General features: G+C 41.0%; 1 protein-coding gene across 2 annotated transcripts in view; it reads right to left on the reverse strand.

Annotated features, from left to right (window-relative positions):
• The window catches only part of RASA3 (RAS p21 protein activator 3), a 255686-nt gene that overhangs the window by 61753 nt on the left and 174340 nt on the right, over nt 1-19593 (reverse strand). For both annotated transcript variants that reach the window (XM_074964223.1, XM_074964213.1), the window contains exon 5: nt 8165-8241. In XM_074964223.1, coding sequence (XP_074820324.1) covers nt 8165-8241 — 77 coding nt within the window. The remainder of the gene's footprint in view (nt 1-8164; nt 8242-19593) is intronic.

The following is a 19593-nucleotide window of genomic DNA, read 5'->3' on the forward strand; positions in this document are numbered from 1 at the left end:
TTTTGGGTTTTGACTTGTAGGTGGGTACAGACATACTTTTGATTAATCAGAAATTCTAACGGAATGCCTGTTCTGGGATCTGAAACTTTACTTTCCATAGTCATCTTTCACAGACCCCTTAGACATAGTCTGTGGGCCCCCAGAGGTCAATGGACCACTGTTGTAGGGCATGCTCTCAAGAAAGGGAAGGTTGTGACACATTTTAATGGATGCTTACATTTATTGAAAGTGAAACCCTGAGATTGCATTATGTTAGTAGTAGTTTTTAGTGGATGCAGACAAAAGACAAAATCCTTGCAAATGCGGCTAGGAGCGCTGAGTCATGCACACATTAAACTGGCTAAGTCCCATTCAGCATCACCATTATTTTTGTACTGATTCAGCTCAAATCTTATGCAGGAAAATATACTTATTTGACCCTGAGAAAGTGAGCTCAGAATGAATTTGCTGTGCACTGTACGCCTGCATGACTCATAGTGGCAATTTACTTGAGAGGAAAAAAAGCGTATGTATCGATATACCCTAAAGTACTAACCATCTACTTCCCACACTCCCAAGTAACTGCAGTCTGGCATTGTTTTTAAACTAATGTTCATGTTCTAGCAATGACACTTAAAAACAACTTTATCAAATGGAAAACTAGAAAGATAATATTGTTATTTCCTGTGCTAGAGAATCATATATAAAGCATATAAAGTTTTATTATACCAAATTTTGAGTAGCTGTTCTCCCTGAAGGCTGGGCTCCCTGTTTTTACACCTGTCAATGTGCAAATAAAGCCTCTAGAGGAAACAGTCACATTTGGGCCTGCAGTGTCATCGATACACAGATGACATTCAGCTCCACGTCTTCTTTTTAATCAAACCCAGATATTACAGTCACATTATTTGTCCTGACAAATAATATTTGTCCTGACACATTATTTGTATCTGACAAAGTTATGTACTTGTATGAAAGCAAATTAGTCATGCCACAACCCATAAAAGGAGGAAGTAATGCTTGTGAGTAAAAGGAAGCATTTGGATGAATGGGAGGTGTTTTAATTTTACTTAAAAGCACTAAAATATCATGTTTCACAGTTACCGAGCTAGCTGAACTGCAGTCCCCTCTCTGGGTCTCATCCCCACAAGTGAGAAGTCTCAAGCTGTCACATCTCTCATGGTAGAATCATGCAATTCTGCCAGTCAGACCAGGACTTGTGTGCTAACTGTGATTGCCTCCGCTGGTCTGTCTTAGCTTCTGTACCCGCAGTTTTGGCCTTGGGAGCTGTGACCAGTGGTACAGCGACCATACAACTTTTTCAGAATAAAGCATCATTCCTTCTTAACAGTAGGAACACTAAAGAGCACAAGAGCACAAGAATTTTAAACCAGAACAGTCTATGTGCAGAGATATCTATCTGCAGCTTACCTTCCCCCCCTCCATGATCGCCAGGTAGCCCAACTTCTTTAGACTCCCTCCTGAAGCTTCTCTGTGTCTCAGCCTGTTTCCCCAAACTGTGCCTGACAACTGATCCCACCTCAATGTTGCTCTCTAGAGAGGGACTTTATGACTGGTTAGTATCCTTTTGATCTTAGACTCCCCAGCCCTGGCAAAATAAGCCTTTTAACTTTGGTTAAGCCACAGCAGGTGGGCCCTTCCCAATTAATAGCCCAGCCATAAGTCTCTCAATGACCTTTGAAGTGTTTGCCCCAGAGGTGTCTTATCTCTAGTCACTGTCTCATTTCCTGCTTGTTTTTCCTAACAGACTTTTTTAGGGTACGTCTACACTACAGCAGCACAGCTACAGTGCTGCAGTGGTGGAGACGCTTCCTACCTTGGCGGAAGGGGTTAATCCACCTGTCCAACAGGTGGGAGCTAAGTAGATGGAAGAATTTTTCTATCGACCTAGCCGTCTCTACACGGTGGGTTAGGTTGACCTAACTTCATACTTCAGGGTGCAAAATTTTTCACAACCTAGGCAACGTAGCTAGGTTGATCTAATTTTTAAGTGTAAACCAGGCCTTAGCTCCATATAGTCAGACAGAATCCATCCCCTAAAGCGCTCGGACAACCACAGAGCACATATAGCATCATAAATTAATGCAGAGCAGCCCCTACATCCTCCACACCATGGTTATAAATGCTTAATTTACCAACCAAACTTGAGCATTACTAATGCATTTGCAGATCTGTGAGTCAGTCATTGGAAGACTATGTTATTGCTATATACAAAAAGCAGCCATGGCTGCTAATGCCACACAAGTTAAGTCTGTCAGCATTGTCATTTATAAACACGCTTCATGAGCTACAACTCAGCTGTACAAATTTGTTGTTGGAAAAGAACGAAAGAAGCAGAAGAAAAAGCTTTCCAAGAACAGATGTTTTCAAGCTTTTTTAACTTAAGAGACAAGGCATGATGAATGTTAACACTGGAAGGAGCAACCTGGGGACACTGAATAAATACAGACATTTAAATAAATAATTACAGACATGGACTGGGATTTTCAAAGGAGCCAAAGGGAGCTGGGAGACTAGCTCCCATGCAGCTTTAATGAGACTTAAATGCCTTCTTCCCATAGGAACCTTTGAAGTCAGAAGTATTACTTTTGAATGTCTTTACTGGTGTGGCCAAAGTGAGGCTCATGGATTTCTACAATGGAACTACTGCCCCCCTACACTATTAAGATGCAGATGGACATAACTCCAGGTCCCAGCATGTGACATTGAACTGTTTGATCAAGAAGGCGGCCACTTGGACCATACTGGAGTATCACTTACTGAGTCCTAAAGCCTCTGTATTTCCTGTAGCAAACAGGAGGTGTTGACATATGGGATTTTCAAAGAGGCTCTGCATGCAGCCAGCCACCTGTGCACACTAAGTGGTGGTGAAGAGGCATAGCCTCAGGGTCAGGTGTACACCACCTTTTTCCAGAACTGAATGGGATGTGCTTATGGGACTTGGTTGCCCACATGCGCCTCAAAGTTCTGGACTAGCAGACAAAAAGAAGTTCTCCAATCCTCCTTTTGATGGCCACTGGGTCAGCCACGGCCAACAGGGGAAAAAAAGGCAACTAAATGTGTGCTGAGGAACAGTGTGTGTGTAAGGGGGGTGGGGGGGGGGTAGGGGGGTGGTGGGGGGAGAGATTTTTGAAGGGGAGGGGAAGGGAGTGAGGAATGCCAGGATCTACTGTGCGCGCACACACTTTTTGCCTGGCATACAGTGCTGTGCAATAGGTGCACAACAGTAGTTAGTCTATATTAATGTGACATGTAGGGAGCCAGCCACACAGCCTTATGCATATTTTCTTTTTCATTGTGGGAGTGAGTCTGCACTATGCATTCAGGCCAGAGCCATCACTGAATGGGCTGCAGCCTCACACTTGCTTTATAGGATGAGCCTATAGCTTAAGTCCTCCCCTGTGTTTCAATCTAGAGACTCACAAGACTGACATTCTGAGGGTTGGGGCTAGGAGAGAGCAAGATGCCGGTTGAAAACTCCCTCAAACAAAGCCAGTTCCTTCAGGGCCCACTGCAAGTCCTCAGTGGGGTGATGAATAGCATAAGATAGAGTTCGTCTTCATTGATAGGGGGAGCGCCTGGGGACACTGCCAGCCTAGTGCCTGAATCTCTTCTTTTCTAATCCACTAATGCTTCTCCTTCTAATCTCGGTGACAGAGCTCCAGCCTGGGAGACTGTGTGGTGGCAGTTGCCAGAGCCACTACAGAATGCTGAGAAACCACAACAGCTTAGTGGGTTAGGGCTAAATGACAGCACTGACTGCTTCCAGGGGAGAAGTTACATGTTTTCTTTGTTCCCTTTGCAGCAGCTAAGAAAGCCTAAAGTGCTTTATGGGTTTTATTTTCTTTCCCTTCTGTTTAAGTGTTCAGTGCACAGCACTTCTAATGATCCATTTCACTGACGTTTTATTTAGATAAAATGCACCTGTCCAGCTTGATGCTCATGGTGTGTTCCAGCAGACCAAGGAGCCAGCTGCTTTCAGGCCCGGCGAAACTAGAGGAGGTGGTGGCGGTGGCAGTGTGCACAAAGGTAGATGGCAAGTGTAACAAGGGTCTGACAGGAGGTGTGTTGACAAGAGACTGATCTTTATTTACTTGTGCCAGTGGGTATGTCTCAATGGGTAAAAAGGGTGCATCGGGTCTCTGGCCAAGCCTAATTTTCAGTCTGCTGGCACAAACATGTATTTGTCTTTTGACAACCGGCACTGTTGGGGGCACAAAAAGTTTGCTCACATCACAAGTTTTTTTGAAAATTTGGCCCACTGGATGCAGCCTTCGATCTCCTGGGAAACTGCAAATCTGCATTGTTCTGGACTATGTAGTATATAAGGGTATTTATAGAATAGCTCCAAACCAGTTATCTCAGGACGGTTTCTATTTTCTAAATACTATTGTTAAAAATAATAAACTACAAACAATCCTGTTGAACAACATTGACATTTAAATTAAATCCACAAAAGCCAGGAAATGAAGAGTTAAATGAGAAAGCCTGGAGTGTCAACCTGATCTCACAGAGTCTGGCTATTGCAGAATACTGTATGGCATGTGTAGGGATAATACAAAATGATTAGCACTGCAGAAAAAGCTGAAATAAAAGAAATAAAAAGCATGAGAAAAGCCTTAAAATGTGATTTGCTGAAAAATGCCAGATGTAATCATTTTAGGTTCTCTTTCACATATGAGAGCTTTATCTTATTTGCTCACTAAAAGTACAATCTCAACCTTGCTTTAAGCACTTCCATGTCCTATTCACAACAAAGCCAAGAGCCTTGACATATCTATAATGGTTGTTCCATCCCTCTATTTCATTGAGTCTCTACTTTTCATTCATAAACTATTTCATAAAAGGAAGGTTCCACCCTCCCTTCCCTCTCCATCATCCTTCCTCTGGCATTTTCCATCTACACAGATCATAGGAGGAGATTTCTTTGTTAAGCAATTACTGTGTTCTCTCCTTATATGGCTAGAATCAAATCATGCCTGAGTGAGCGAGGAGTCAGCTGGTGGAAAAGTCACATAGCAGGAATCTGCAAGGGCTTTATATATCCAGCTAAAACAATAATTTAAAAAGATACTGCATGAAAAATTCCAGACTATTTTGCAGTGTTGTTTCCGATCTAATCACCTCTCCTTTCCTTCTGCACTTGCTTTCTTTCCCTCCTCTAATGACATGTACGGCCATCATAAACTGTACCAAAGGATTTTAAGTGTTTTATCCACATGCTCTATAAATGCTTATCTTCTCTGCCTCCCCTTCTAAACTCCAAACCTTCCTGCCCACTCACAGTAGTGAACAACATACAGGGGCACTTCCAAGGCCAGGCACAGCAGGAATGGTGTGCTCAGATCAGTTACAGAGCAAATAGCAGGAGAGTGGGAAGGACCATCAGTAGGATAAAAGTTTCCTTAGAGTCCTATTTACAGGTTTTGTTTTGAGGGCCAGTGGGTTTTAAAATTGTAACATGGGTCATGGGAGCTGTGATCTGTTACCAAGGGCTCAGAGGTTAGAAACTAAGGATTTCTGAATATTGAGCTAATACACACTATTTATTGAACAATACCTTGTGAGTCGAGGTTACAGAATGCTTCACAAACCAATTTAAAATATTTTCAGTGTCCAATAAAAGCAATAGTCTTAAATCCAAGGTCACATAAACAAAGATTCGAATAGGGATTTAAAACTTGTCCACTCGGATGAATATTAGAAAGCGTTAGAAAGGAAATTCCATACCACTGTTGGTATGTAAGATGCTGCTGTTTCCATATCACATATATGCAGCTTCTTGGTAGTACAAGACCTGAACAATAAGTAGAAAGACAATGACCAATTTCCCATTGTTACCATCATCTAGCACTTCAGGAATTTAATTTTAAAAAAACATTGTTACATGTTAGAGGTCCGATTTCACTGATGATGTAAAGCACCTAGCTGTGTCAGTCAGTTTACACATCGCTGCCTCATCATGTTTGTACCCATGTATTGTGGGGGGGGGGGGGGGGAGATCTGGGCGGCTATCCCATAGTCCCTCAGCAGATATCTGATTGCCAGAAGACATGCACTCAAAGGCAATAGCAGCACGTGGGGCAGCGTACTCTGGGATGTCCTATTACCGACAGCGCTGGGAAGGACAAGGATCAACCAATCTGGTCACTCAGGCATGAGTAACAGGTCCTGTCTATGTTGCAAAGAACAGTGTTACAGCATGTTTACGGGATGATAGTCATGTGCTAGCCCTAGGCTCCTGGCAAGGGCAAAACACACAGCTGCCATGATTACTAACATTTCGAGCCAGCCATATCACTACTCGGTAATAAGTTTGGTTGACAGCTAAAGTGTAAATGGGGCCTTTTAAATCAAATCATGAGGTTAATTAATATTGAATCTATGATTATAGCTCCAAGTGAAAAAAGTAAAGAATGGGTGAATGAGGAAACAAGACAAGGGTGCCTGGAAGAGAACAAGTGGATGAAAGCAGGCTGCATGTTGGACTGAAAAGTGAGAAAAGGAGGGAGCAAATGAAGAAAAAAACATTGAACCAGGAAAAAATATTCTGCTAAATACACATTCAAGCCAGCTAATTTTGTTAAGAGCTTTTCCTCCTTGGGAAAAAGACTTGTTATGGAGCCAGCCCTTTAAAAATCCATCCTCCCACACTTCACTACCACCTCAGGAAAAGCAAGCTTCGAAACGCATTTGAGAGGTTTAAAGAGGAGTGAGGAGACCACTCTCCTTTCTCATGTCAATAAAATGAATCATTTACTTGGGCCATTAACCCAACAAGATTGGCTTCAGCAAAGTTATTAAAAAAAGATATCCAGGCTTAAGTGGAAGCAGGGAGTTGGTGTTTCTTTCGTCGTCTGTGTTTGTCCTAACATCACGACAGTTAAGACCTCTGAAGCTATCACTAAAAAGTTCTCACAGCACCAACAGCATAAATGGTTTGGGCCCCGACTATTTGAAAGATTGCTTCTCTCTGAGTGATACTGCACCTGTTGCAGTCAGGAGAGGCTTTCAAGCCAGAGGTCCCCTGGTTTAAAACATAGGGAATTACTCACAAGGGCTCTCTGTGGATGTTCTAGGGAGCTGGAGGTATAATTTCCACCCTCAATCAGAGCTAGTGCACTAAACACAGAAATGTAGCCAAAGTGGCCTGAGCGACAGGACGTGCTAGCTGCCCAAGTTCATAGCTAGGGTTTCAGATGGGATCATACATGGGGCAGCTAGCCCCACCCACTGTAGCTACACTTTTATTTTAGTGCACTAGCTTTGATTGAGCTATTGACGGTATATCTACCAAAGCTGGAAACTACACCTTCAGGTCCAGTGTAAACATAATCTAAGAGGGATTTTGGAACTCATTCCACTTGCTTGCTTTGGGGTCTGACAGAACTCAAACTTATTAGCCTCAGAGTATTTATTGAGAATCTCATTTCTTCTGCATTTTTCAGTGAGGAGTTGGTGAGATAACTGGGGTAGCTGATTGTGAGTTCGCTGTTATAATTGCTGGTGGACTTTTGATCATTATACATGCTATGTAACGTTCCGTCACTATGCAGGTTACGTTGTGAAGGCACTTGGCTGGTATAATCCTATTAAAAGTACAAGGACATTTATGATATCCCTTGCTGTGTTTCTAATATTTATACTGCACCTAGAGTTGGGATAAGATATTGTTTAAATTTAAAGTAATAGAGACAACCACCTAGCATATATTTATTTTTTTTCATGAAAAAAACCAATGTAACCTATAAATTGATGAGCAGATCTCAAATAAAAAAGTAGGTGATTTAAAGTTTAGAGCTCAAAAATATTCAATTGTAATAAGTGATTTGGTTCATTAAAGTAATTTTTAAAAATGCTGTATTATAAACTGGTTTCAGAGTAGCAGCCGTGTTAGTCTGTATTCGCAAAAAGAAAAGGAGTACTTGAGGCACCTTAGAGACTAACCAATTTATTTGAGCATAAGCTTTCATGAGCTACAGCTTATGCTCAAATAAATTGGTTAGTCTCTAAGGTACCACAAGTACTCCTTTTCTTTTTGTGTATTATAAACTGTTTGCATTTGACATAGTCCTTCATAACACAGTATTTTCACTAATTTTTAAAAAGGGCAAATCATTGTCAAGTTACCATTATCGTTCTATAGTTACATTTCAGATCTTACCGCGTTGCAAGCTTATGGCAAACGACACCAGTGTCTGTTATGACTTCACTCAGTCTCAGCTCTAGGTGTACCTTTCCCTGAAATACAGAATGACATAATGCCACATGAAAATTACAGCATTATATAGCCAACCACAACATTCCACTTAAAAACAAAGCAAGTCTGTCACCATCTGCAATTTCAAAAATAGTTTAATTATTAGTTAACTAAATAGCTATACAGTCTCCGCAGTTTTTTTTACTAGTCAAATGAAATCAGCAGGCTAACCTCCTAATTCAACTTCAGTCCATAAAAATCTGTCCCTTACCTTACCTCTGTATATTACAGTAATTGAGCAATACAGGTTTGAGTGACTAACCTGAGACTAAAAATATTTTATTTCAGTTTTATCTAATTTTAATGTTTTAAAGTTTACGCACAGATTCTGCACCTCACCAGTCAAGAATAATATCACATTAGTGTATGATAACTGGATACGTCTAAACCCTATGTTTTCAAAATTATGAACCTGCATGCGCTAAAATTTATAATCTATTATAAATTGCAAAAGAAGAAGAGGTACTAGGCAGGGCAACTAAACAAAAATACAAAGGCCAAGTACATTAGTAGTTTTTAAATAATCTATCACCACAAAGTTTTCCAGTCATTACAGTTACAATGTTAGTTATACAGCACCCTAACGCAGGTCAAAAATGTACTTTCCCATAATATATAATCATATAAGCAAGCACTCATCTCAGTAACCTTTACTATGTCTTTAAACATGAGCCTATGGTTTTATTGAAGAAAATTCAGCGGCTGTCTTTACTGTGTGTACAATAAAGTGGAAAATGTTGGATGATTTGGCCTGTCTTGCTGACTTCACGTAACTGGCCAGTCATTAATTTGAATTCAACCCGGCCAAAGCTGAGCACTTGATCTTTCACCTCCAAAGACCTTCCTTTCACTCCATTCTTCGTTATCATGGAGACTACCACCATCCTTCCTCTTAGTACCTCAGGCCTGTAAACTGGGAGTCATCTTTGACTCAGACCTCTCTCTTGATTCACACATCCAGGCTGTATCGAAATCTTGTTGCTTCGTCCTTCATGAGACCTCCAAGATTTGACCTTCTTTCTCTGTCCACACCACTAAAAATTGTGCTCAGGACCTCACCTGCCATTATGACTACTGTAACCTTCCACTCTTTGACCCTGATGCCTACAAACATGCCCCTCCTTCAAGAAGCTTCTGCGGCTGCTAAAATCTTCATGGATTGTCATTCTGACACTCATCCCCCTTCTTGCTTCCTCACCCACTGGCTCCTCTTACTCCACAAATAGAAGCTTCTTGTCTTTGTCTTTAAGGCCCTTCACACGTTAGCCCCATTTTACCTACTTGATCTATTGTTTTATTGTGACTGTGGATCCCGCCTTCACTCTGTCAAGTACCCAACCTTCAACATCAACATCCTCCAATCAGTTTCTCCATCAGAAAGTACAGAAGAGTCTCCGAACCCCCCAAGCCAACCCTTATTAGCAGGAAAAAATTCCTGCAAAAATCTGCAAAGTCATTACTTTAACCTCCTTTAAAATCCTTCCTTAAGACTCAATTGTGCCACAGTGCCCATAAAACACATAGATGACAATGGCTATACAAGTAATGAGCTTCTTGTATGACAGTTTTCTTGCTTTACTGTTACCTTGTTCTCCATTCCCCATTTGTTTCATCTATATGTTGTGGTTTGTCACAATTTAGATTGTGATCTCTCTGCCTCTTTACCATGTGCTTGTACAGTGAGTAGCACAGTCAGGCCACAATCCTTTGTTGGTGCTTTATGTGCTACCTCAGTACAAAATTAATAGCAACAATAAACAGCAATAAGTTATCTTTAAAGGAATTAAGAGTACGAGAGAACATGACCCTTCCACAGAAAATCTCAATATGTTTAATTCATGTTTTTACAGAAATATTTCTTGTTTCAGAGTAGCAGCCGTGTTAGTCGGTATCCGCAAAAAGAAAAGGAGTACTTGTGGCATCTTAGAGACTAACAAATTCATTTGAGCATAAGCTTTCGTGAGCTACAGCTCACATTCATCAGATACATGTAGTGGAAAATACAGTGGGGAGATTTTATATACACAGAGAACATGAAACAATGGGTGTTACCATACGCACTGTAACGAGAGTGATCAGGTAAGGTGAGCTATTACCAGCAGGAGAGCGGGGGGAGGGGAATTCTCCAACACATCATCAAGGATCTACAACCTAACCTGAAGGACGACCCATCACTCTCACAGATCTTGGGAGACAGGCCAGTCCTTGCTTAAAGACAGCCCCCCAACCTGAAGCAAATACTCACCAGCAACCACACACCACACAACAAAAACACTAACCCAGGAACCTATCCTTGCAACAAAGCCCGTTGCCAGCTGTGTCCACATATCTATTCAGGGGACACCATCATAGGGCCTAATCACATCAGCCACACTATCAGAGGCTCATTCACCTGCACATCTACCAATGTGATATATGCCATCATGTGCCAACAATGCCCCTCTGCCATGTATATTGACCAAACTGGACAGTCTCTACGTAAAAGAATAAATGGACACAAATCAGAGGTCAAGAATTATAACATTCAAAAACCAGTCGGAGAACACTTCAATCCCTTTGGTCACTCGATTACAGACCTAAAAGTGGCAATTCTTCAACAAAAAAACTTCAAAAACAGACTCCAACGAGAGACTGCTGAATTGGAATTAATTTGCAAACTGGATACAATTCACTTAGGCTTGAATAAAGACTGGGAGTGGATGTGTCATTACACAAAGTAAAACTATTTCCTCATGTTTATTCCCCCCTCCAACCCCCACTGTTCCTCACATGTTCTTGTCAACTGCTGGAAATGGCCCACTTTGATTATCACTACAAAAGTCCCCCCCCCGCTCTCCTGCTGGTAATAGTTCACCTTACCTGATCACTCTCGTTACAGTGTGTATGGTAACACCCATTGTTTCATGTTCTCTGTGTATATAAAATCTCCCCATTGTATTTTCCACTACATGCATCAGATGAAGTGAGCTGTAGCTCACGAGAGCTTATGCTCAAATAAATTTGTTAGTCTCTAAGGTGCCACAAGTACTCCTTTTCTTTTTGAGAAATATTTCTGGTAACCTCAGGCACTGCTGAGACTGGTCTCTGAACAGAAAGAACAGAATTCTTCAAAATGTGCAAGTGAACATGAACGGGATGAGAGGTTTATTTACTGTGGTGTTTCAAAACGTCAAAAAGTCTGAATTCCACAAGTAACATGGCAGCTTTCTATTTTAGAAATTTTTAACTTTTAATAGTTGACTCAAAGTTAATAGCAATTTACATATTTCCCCCACTTCTATGAAATTTTAATAAACTAAACTACAGTCTCTTTAAGAAGAAAAGACCCCAAAAGTTGTATTAGCTCTTCCTTGTTTTTCTTTTCTAAAGAATTAGAAAAAATCAGACATTTGAAGAGTGACAAGCCTTTGGAAAGCAGCTCAAAGGTCATGGCATCACTGAAGCTGGCAGCCCTGTGATTATTGCCAGAATACCTCATTACTTCCAGTTACCAAGCTCAGGTGTGGGTGTGTACCTTAATGTGAAGCTGTGCTAATATGCTTGAAATACAGCTCCTGTGTAAACAGCATGCTTTCCCCCATGTCAATTATGCCCTTAAGCAAAACACAAAGACCCATCTGAATTTACTGACTCATGAGCACTGCCATTTAGCCGGCCTGCAGAGTATTGGATAATGCATTTCTCTTAAAGAGAAGACACAATTTATGCTGCAAATTCATGTTATAATCCAGCCATATTATAATCCATAATAGTTAAAAAGGGGTGTAAATCACCAGTTAAAAAATATATTTAAGCCACTGAAGAATCAGAAAATTGCCATCTTGCTTGTCTCCTGACAATTTATAGACAAAGGAAGTGCTATTATTAGGATGGTAGTATCGAGAGGCCCAGTTGTACTAGGTGGACAAACAAACAAAGACAGCCCTTACAGTCAATATAGACCAGGCAGAAAGCATGGAAGAAAAGAGGCATTTATTCTCCTTTTACAGAGTAGGAATTAAGGCACCGAGAAATTAACTGTCTTGCTCAAGTTGACACAGAATATTTAAGGCAGAGCCAGGAACCAAATTCAGATATTCCACATCCCTGTCCAGTGACGTCACCACAAGTCTATCCTTCCTCTCAAGTTCTATTCAGTGAACAATTATACATGGAAATTTAGAGGCTTGGACAGTTCTGAAGTTGATTATATTAGTCACTGAATACATTTGTACAGAAAATATTCCAGGCCACTCTGTTCCTGGAAACCAGTACATTTACTAATATACCCTTTACCAGCCCTTAGAAATACTGTTTTGCTGAACAGGTGGAAATGGAACACATGTTCATTTAGCTGCTGATCAGCACTTCATTTTTCACAAACAATGGAATGGTCTGGAATGCCATAATGAGAGCAACTGGGTCTCATGTCTCAATTCTTCATTCAAAAAAACTGTCAGCAGATTGAGCTTCTTGTAGGGAAGCAGCAGCCGCGATGACAGGACTCAAATAGAAAACAGTAATATTCAGAGTTGTGGAAGTAAAAAATAGTGGTATCGCTAAAAGAGCACAAAATATTACATTGTATAACCACTCTTTGTAAAGAGCCATTACATTATTTAAAGATCAAATTCTGCTCTTGTTTACATGTGCACAGCTCTCGCTGGATAACACAATAGGAGTCGTGTGTACTTATTCAAAGGCAGAATTTTACTTTACGTTATTAGAACTAATCACTTTAGTTTTTCCTCTATGGGACAGCCTAAATTCCATAAACTTGTAAAGCAAAAAATAGAACAAGGTACTGTTTTTAAATGACTCTGGTAAAACCTTTCATTGACCATTTTAATTCAGCTGGAAATGTAACTGTTAGTTACTACAGACTGAGAAATATCAAAAGACAGATGTAAAACAACCAAAATTATATAAATGCTACTTATGCATCTTATGTTTCCAGCAGTTGTAAATTTGTGGTTTAATTTTAAATACAGTGTGTAAAAAGGAAAAAAAAACACATAAACCACAGTTTATCCTATAAATAATCTTCTACTGCAAAGCTGAGCCCTACTAGCTTGGGCTTCTTCTACCAGCTGAAATGAAATGGTGAGACCCCATAATAAACATCCCCAGAACCATCATTCATTTTTCAGAGTTAAATATCATAGAGACAATTACCAGTGGATTTTCCTAGGTTAGATTATGTGCTATCAGAATTTGGCTCCTAACATACAATGGTCAAGCACAGACTTTAAAACGTCTAAGCTAACTCAAACATGGAACTGCATTTTGCTTTTACTTACTGTGATTGTTAAGGCAAGAGTTAAAAATCATTGATGAACAGGAAAAACCTCTGGGCCACACCTGGACTCTTGTGAACAAAGGACTCGGACATATGCCTAATTGAAAAATGGGAGCCAACCTACTGAAGCCTGAAAAGCACCAGTCTAAAGAAAGTCATTGTCTAGTGCTTCACCAATAGTGTTTGTGTTGCTGTGGCCTACTTTAAAAGTATATTTTGGAAAAAAAAATTAGACCGAAAGAATGAATGTTCAGATGATCACTGTTAATTTTAAACAAAAATATTGGATAACATTTTCAAACATGGGTGCCCAAAGTTAAATATGGATTTAAACGCCTAACACTGAACACTCATGTTTGAAAATTTTCTCATTATCTATTCATATATAGAAGGCGAAGAGGAGCAGCTAAGGGGAGTTTTGTGAGAGAGTTCTCCAGGTCAAGGAGGAGCGACTATGTGGCCCTTCGTATGAGTTTGTCGCATGCTTGCTGCTTGACTGAAGTATATAATGTGGTCTGTTTGTTTGGGGGCTGTGTGCTAAGCCTAGCAGCCTGCTAAGCAAGGCTGAGAGTTTCTTAACAAGGCTTTGATCCCCTTAACCAGGGAGCGGGAGCTATACAGGGAGAAGAGGAGTTTAAAAAGCCAGCTCCTAAGCGACCAGAGGAGTTTTGTGAGGGAGTGGGAGAGAGCTAGATACACTTGATTAACATTCTCTAAACTTAGAGCAATAAGTTACCCCCCCCCCCAAAAAAAAGTAATACAGAGGGAAAAAACCCAACAAACAAACCTGCAGGAGTAAAAAGACTGCAGGCAGAAGTCCAGCAGCAAAGTGGGGCTATCTAGTTTATTGCTCTGAATGCAACATGCATGATTTCCAGCCTTGTGAGCAGGTGGTATATGTGTGCATTTGGTGCAAGGAGCTCATGGCCCTCATAGACTGAGTGTGGGCTCTGGAGACCTGAATGGCTGCACTGGAGGAGCTCTGGGAGACTGATCAATGTACATAGGGGAGACTTTCCAGGATACAGTAGAGTGGTCTCACCCTGAGTCTGGGAGCCTCTGTGCTGTTGAGGAGGATAGAAGTCTCAGGGAAGAAGAACATCAAAGTGGAGTGGAGGGAAATGATTCCATAGTTGGATCCCTCCCTACAGATGATATCATGGTATCCTCTCACACTTAGGATACTTCTCCATGGGAGGGAACCCCAGTTATTAGGAAGAGATAAGTAATAGTAATGGGGGATTCGATCATTAGAAATATAGATAGCTGGGTTTGTGATGACTGGAAGAACTGCATGGTGAATTGCCTACTGGCAGCGAAGGTTGTGGATCTCTTCAGACACCTAGATAGGCTTATGGGTAGTGCTGGGGAAGAGCCAGTGCCCGTGGTACATATACCAGTGACACAGGGAAAGATAGGACAGAGATCCTAGAGGCCAAATTTAGGCTGCTAGGTAAGAGATTGAAGTCCAGGACCTCCATGGTAACATTCTCTGAAATGTTTCCAGTTCCAAGTGCCGGGGCAGTTAGACAGACAGAACCGCAGGGTCTCAATGTATGGATGAGATGATGGTGGAGGGAGAAGGGGTTTAGATTTATTAGGAACTAGGGAAACTTTTGGGAAAGGAGGAGCCTATACAGAAATAATGGGCTCCACCTAAACCAAAATGGAACCAGATTGCTGGCATGTAAAATTACAAAGGCTGTAGAGCAGTTTTTAAACTAAGGGCTGGGGGAAAGCCGACAGGTGCAGGTGAGCAAACGGTTTAGACAGAGAGATCCCGTAGGGAAGGCTCTATTAACGGAGATTCTCTATATCCTTTCCTGCTTACTAGGATGGAAGTTGATAAAGTACAGGTAGGAACTGAAAAGAGAACAGTCGAATGAAAAAGTCCCATGCGATTACCTCACATAATGGCAGACAGCTAAAAAGTGACAAATTTTATAAGTGCTTATATACAAATGCAAGAAATCTAAATACTAAAATGGGTGAACTTGAGTGCCTGGTATTAAATGAGGCTATTGGTATAACAGGCATCACAGAAACTTGGTGGAACTATGATAATCAATGGAACACAGTAGTACTGAACCAGGGTACAAAATATATAGGAATGACAGAATAGGCTGTGCTCGTGGGGGAATGGCACTACACATGAAAGAAAGCATAGCATCAAATAAGGTAAATATCTTAAATGAATCAAACCGTACCACAGAATCTCTATGGATAGAAATTACATGCTTGAATAATAAGAATATAGTAGTAGGGATATACTACTTATAATCTGACCAGGATGTCTGTTAGTCTATAAGGTGCCACAGGACTCTTTGCCGCTTTTACAGATCCAGACTAACAGGACTACCCCTCTGATACCTGACCAGGATGGTGGTGGTGTTTGTGAAATACTGCAGGAGATTAAAGTCGCTATACAAATAGAAAACTTAATAATAATGGGGCTTTTCAACTATCCAAACACAAGGAGAGAGAGAGACTCAGAACAAGTTATTCCACACTTGCCTTTCCAATGTGGTTTTTAGGATCTGCTATGTGCTATTGTTTGGATCCTACTGCTTTGAAACCTGGTGTGCATCTTTCTGGGATGTGCCTGTCTCCAGAAACTGCTGGAATTAAAGAACAAATGGCTAAGGACTCATGTAAGTAGCAGCTTTGAAAAAGTTTCTAAATCTCTCTCTCTCTTTATGTACTTATATGACTTCCATTATCACGGTAACTGCACTGCACAATCTTTAATAGATTTAATCCTCCAACACCTCTGTGTGGTAGGGGAGTACTATTATCCCGATTTGTAAAACTGAGGTGCAGGGAGACTAAGCAACTTGTCTAAAGTCACACAAGAAATCTGCGCTGGAGTGGGGAACTGAACTTCGGTCTCCCAATTCCCTGGCTAGCACACTAAATACTGGACTCATCCTGCCTCCCTAAATAGATAATATAAAGGCATGCACAGTCTAACCTCTTGGAATATAAAATATTGACAGGTTTTCAGAATCTTGCAATATACCTTTAAACCACCACTTAATACCCCTATTATGGGCCAGACCACTGGTAGAGAGAAATTTCTGGTACTTTTGATATCCCAGAGTACCAAATTCTGTGCTGTCACAGCAATTACAACCTAAAGAATTTTTAGAAAAGCACATTTAGAATTTATCAGTTGAATGCCTCATTACAGATGCTATTTGGGAGATTGAGCTGTAATTGTACAATTTAATTAATTTTCCAAAAGCCTTCATACTTCGTTTTTAGGCAAGGGAGATATTTGGGGCTAGACTGCATTGACAAGTTGCCCCTTTAATTTTTTGTGTTCTTACTTCTCTATATGCAGAAATTTCCACTTAATAAAATATAATGGAAGGCACTTTATAAATATCATTGGCCACAGAAACTTGGCTCACTATAGGGATCTTAACTATTTTTGTCTGCATGTCTTCTTTCCCAAACTTCAGTGCCTGGCAGTGGAAACAAACTAGTTAAGCAGAGAGTTGCTCAGGGGTCAACCACATGCAGTTCCCTCTTCTGAGAAAAAAAAGTTAAATCAGTTCAGCTGTGCGAGTGAGAGAAAACAAGGGAAGAGCCAAAGGGGACAAACTCCTCCCTGACTTTCAGAATATCAGAAGAGAGCCACTGATACAGTGTTTTGTCCAGAACTCAGCCGAGAGCTCCACAAAGAAACAAAGAGTATCTCTGGTACGGACAGAAGAATGACCGAATATCAAACATTCCATTTTGTTTTCAGAATTCCCATAATTAGCACGGCCACTGCCACCAGAGGCTTTGAAACTGGACTCCAGTTTACCACAACCAGGTGTGCAACCATAGCCAAACATTTTCTCCTGTTGGAGCTCACCAGCCTGAGCTAATAGTCTGTCTTGGGCGGGTCATTTGATTAGATGAGGACTCCACTTCCAGTCCCTAGCTATTTCATAACTGAACTTATGGTTGAACTGCATCCACAAAATAAAATATTGGGACATAATTTGGGATGCAAAGGAGATCTTACTATATGGCCTACATCATATACAGCAGGTCTGTAACAAAACAAATCCAGCCTGTTGAGGGTGCAGGCACACACGCTGTAGCACACTTCATTATGGAATTAGAGATGCTGGGCATCTTGCGGAGGTCTGGTTGGTCTCCAAATGTACAATTTAATAGATAAGAATAAGATATTTCCCAATTGCAAAGAAACTGCAAAACATCTTCAAATAGCACAATGTTAGCTTTCCTGTTTCCTGTTTTTCTTAAGGAAGAGGAATAGCATCTCAATACATTCAGATCCTGCCAATAGATGTGTTTTCCTTTTAGTTAAATATTTGTACATGGTACCGTGATGAACTGGGCATATGTCTATAGAATTTATGGAATCTGCGCAAGATTATGAACCTTTGCGCCTGTCAGGCTGCAAACTCCATTTGGAACATGCAGCCTTTTGCCTTCTCTCTCTCGCTGGTCTGTATGGTATCCATGGCTGGTGGCAAAAGAACAATAATAGAGGGCAGATGACTCTTGAACACCCAATCGTTGGAAATCTACTCACTGTAGACAACAGATTGGTCCTTGCCCAGAAAAACAGGGTATGCAGGGGAAAGTCATCTTGGCAACAAAGTCAACTGACAGAGTTTCTGCTCATATGGAGAAAATGGCAAGGGTGCCACCTGACACATGGGGGCTAAAGGTTTTAAAAGGGCAGAGGCTAGTCTGCTTTGGGGTCCGTTTTTAAATGAGGGAGAGACCATTCACCACGTGACAGACTGCCTGAGACAGGAGACACCCTGCCTCCCTACATTTCTGGGCTCAAGATGGTTCGTCAAGAGTTCACAAGGAAAGAGTGAGATAGAAAATGAGGGATGTTGCAGTTTCAGATAGTTATTGTTTTGTATGATCTGTACTTAAGAGCATAAAGATGTTAAGACTGGGCAAAGTGTGCGTTTTGACTACATCACAACTTCTGTGTGCCCCAGAGAGACTTAAACTGTAACCAGAAGCTTCACATTGGGTGGCGCTCTGGGAGAGGGGCATGTTTAAGTACCAGGGAATCTGAAGGAGCAAGTGCTGCGTCCAGACAGGCTAGCGTCTGGACAGGAGGTTCTGACACTTGGAGGGAGTGCCAGATAGGTCTGCACTATGCGAGTGTGCCTAGAGACCCCAAGATTAGGGCAGTGGCTGGACTCCAGGAGCTTGAAACACCCTTCACAGCAGCACTGGTGGGAAGTTAGGAAGGGGCTCTCCCTAGGATAATGGACAGGTACGTAATGAGGACTTTAGTGCCTGGTTTTCATTTCCAAGACAGGCCATTCTTCAGACATAAAATTCAAGTATACTATTTTGAAACAATGGAAATTTCTTATCAAGAACAGGTGCTTCTCATTACACACCATGCTTCAGTCTATCTTGTAAAAAGTAAAAAATAGACCAGAAAAATAAAATTAAAAAAGGAGAGATCTATAGCCTTGCTGTTCAGTGCTTAGAAGTTTGAGTGCAAATCTGGACAGACAGAAGTCTTGTCACAATGAAGGATCTAGTCACTAACTGGTTCCATTTCCCTGGTTCTCTTACACAATCTTGTTCTGTGAAATTTACTCTTGGTGAGCATATAACTCAGAGTCATCCTGCAACTGCATCAAAACATATTTCTTATCTCTTCAAAACAACTAAAAGAGAGAAACCTGAAAACCACTTCTGAGAGATGAAAGGGTCACACCCATTTATTTCCGGTGCGGTGGAAAGAAAGTTAATATAAAACTGGAAACAGCTTCTTCTTTTTCTAATTTTTGAATAGCCTGTGGTTATAATATATTGCACATGCAGGCATTTTGAAACTTGCCCATGATTAACTTTGCTGAACTTATTTACATGCACCTAGCAAAGAGGGGAGTTGAGCATAATGAATGCAGATGCTGCACAATGGGCTCATTATTTTTTAAACTAGTAATGTCTAACACAGCAGATAATTCTATATATCTTCTGAACAACACTATCATACACAATCTTTTTTAAATCAGTTTACTAGCCTTTGCTATCCTCAACTTCCACCCCA

This window comes from Natator depressus, chromosome 1, assembly GCF_965152275.1.
Source record: "Natator depressus isolate rNatDep1 chromosome 1, rNatDep2.hap1, whole genome shotgun sequence".
NCBI classification, from domain to species: Eukaryota; Metazoa; Chordata; order Testudines; family Cheloniidae; genus Natator; species Natator depressus.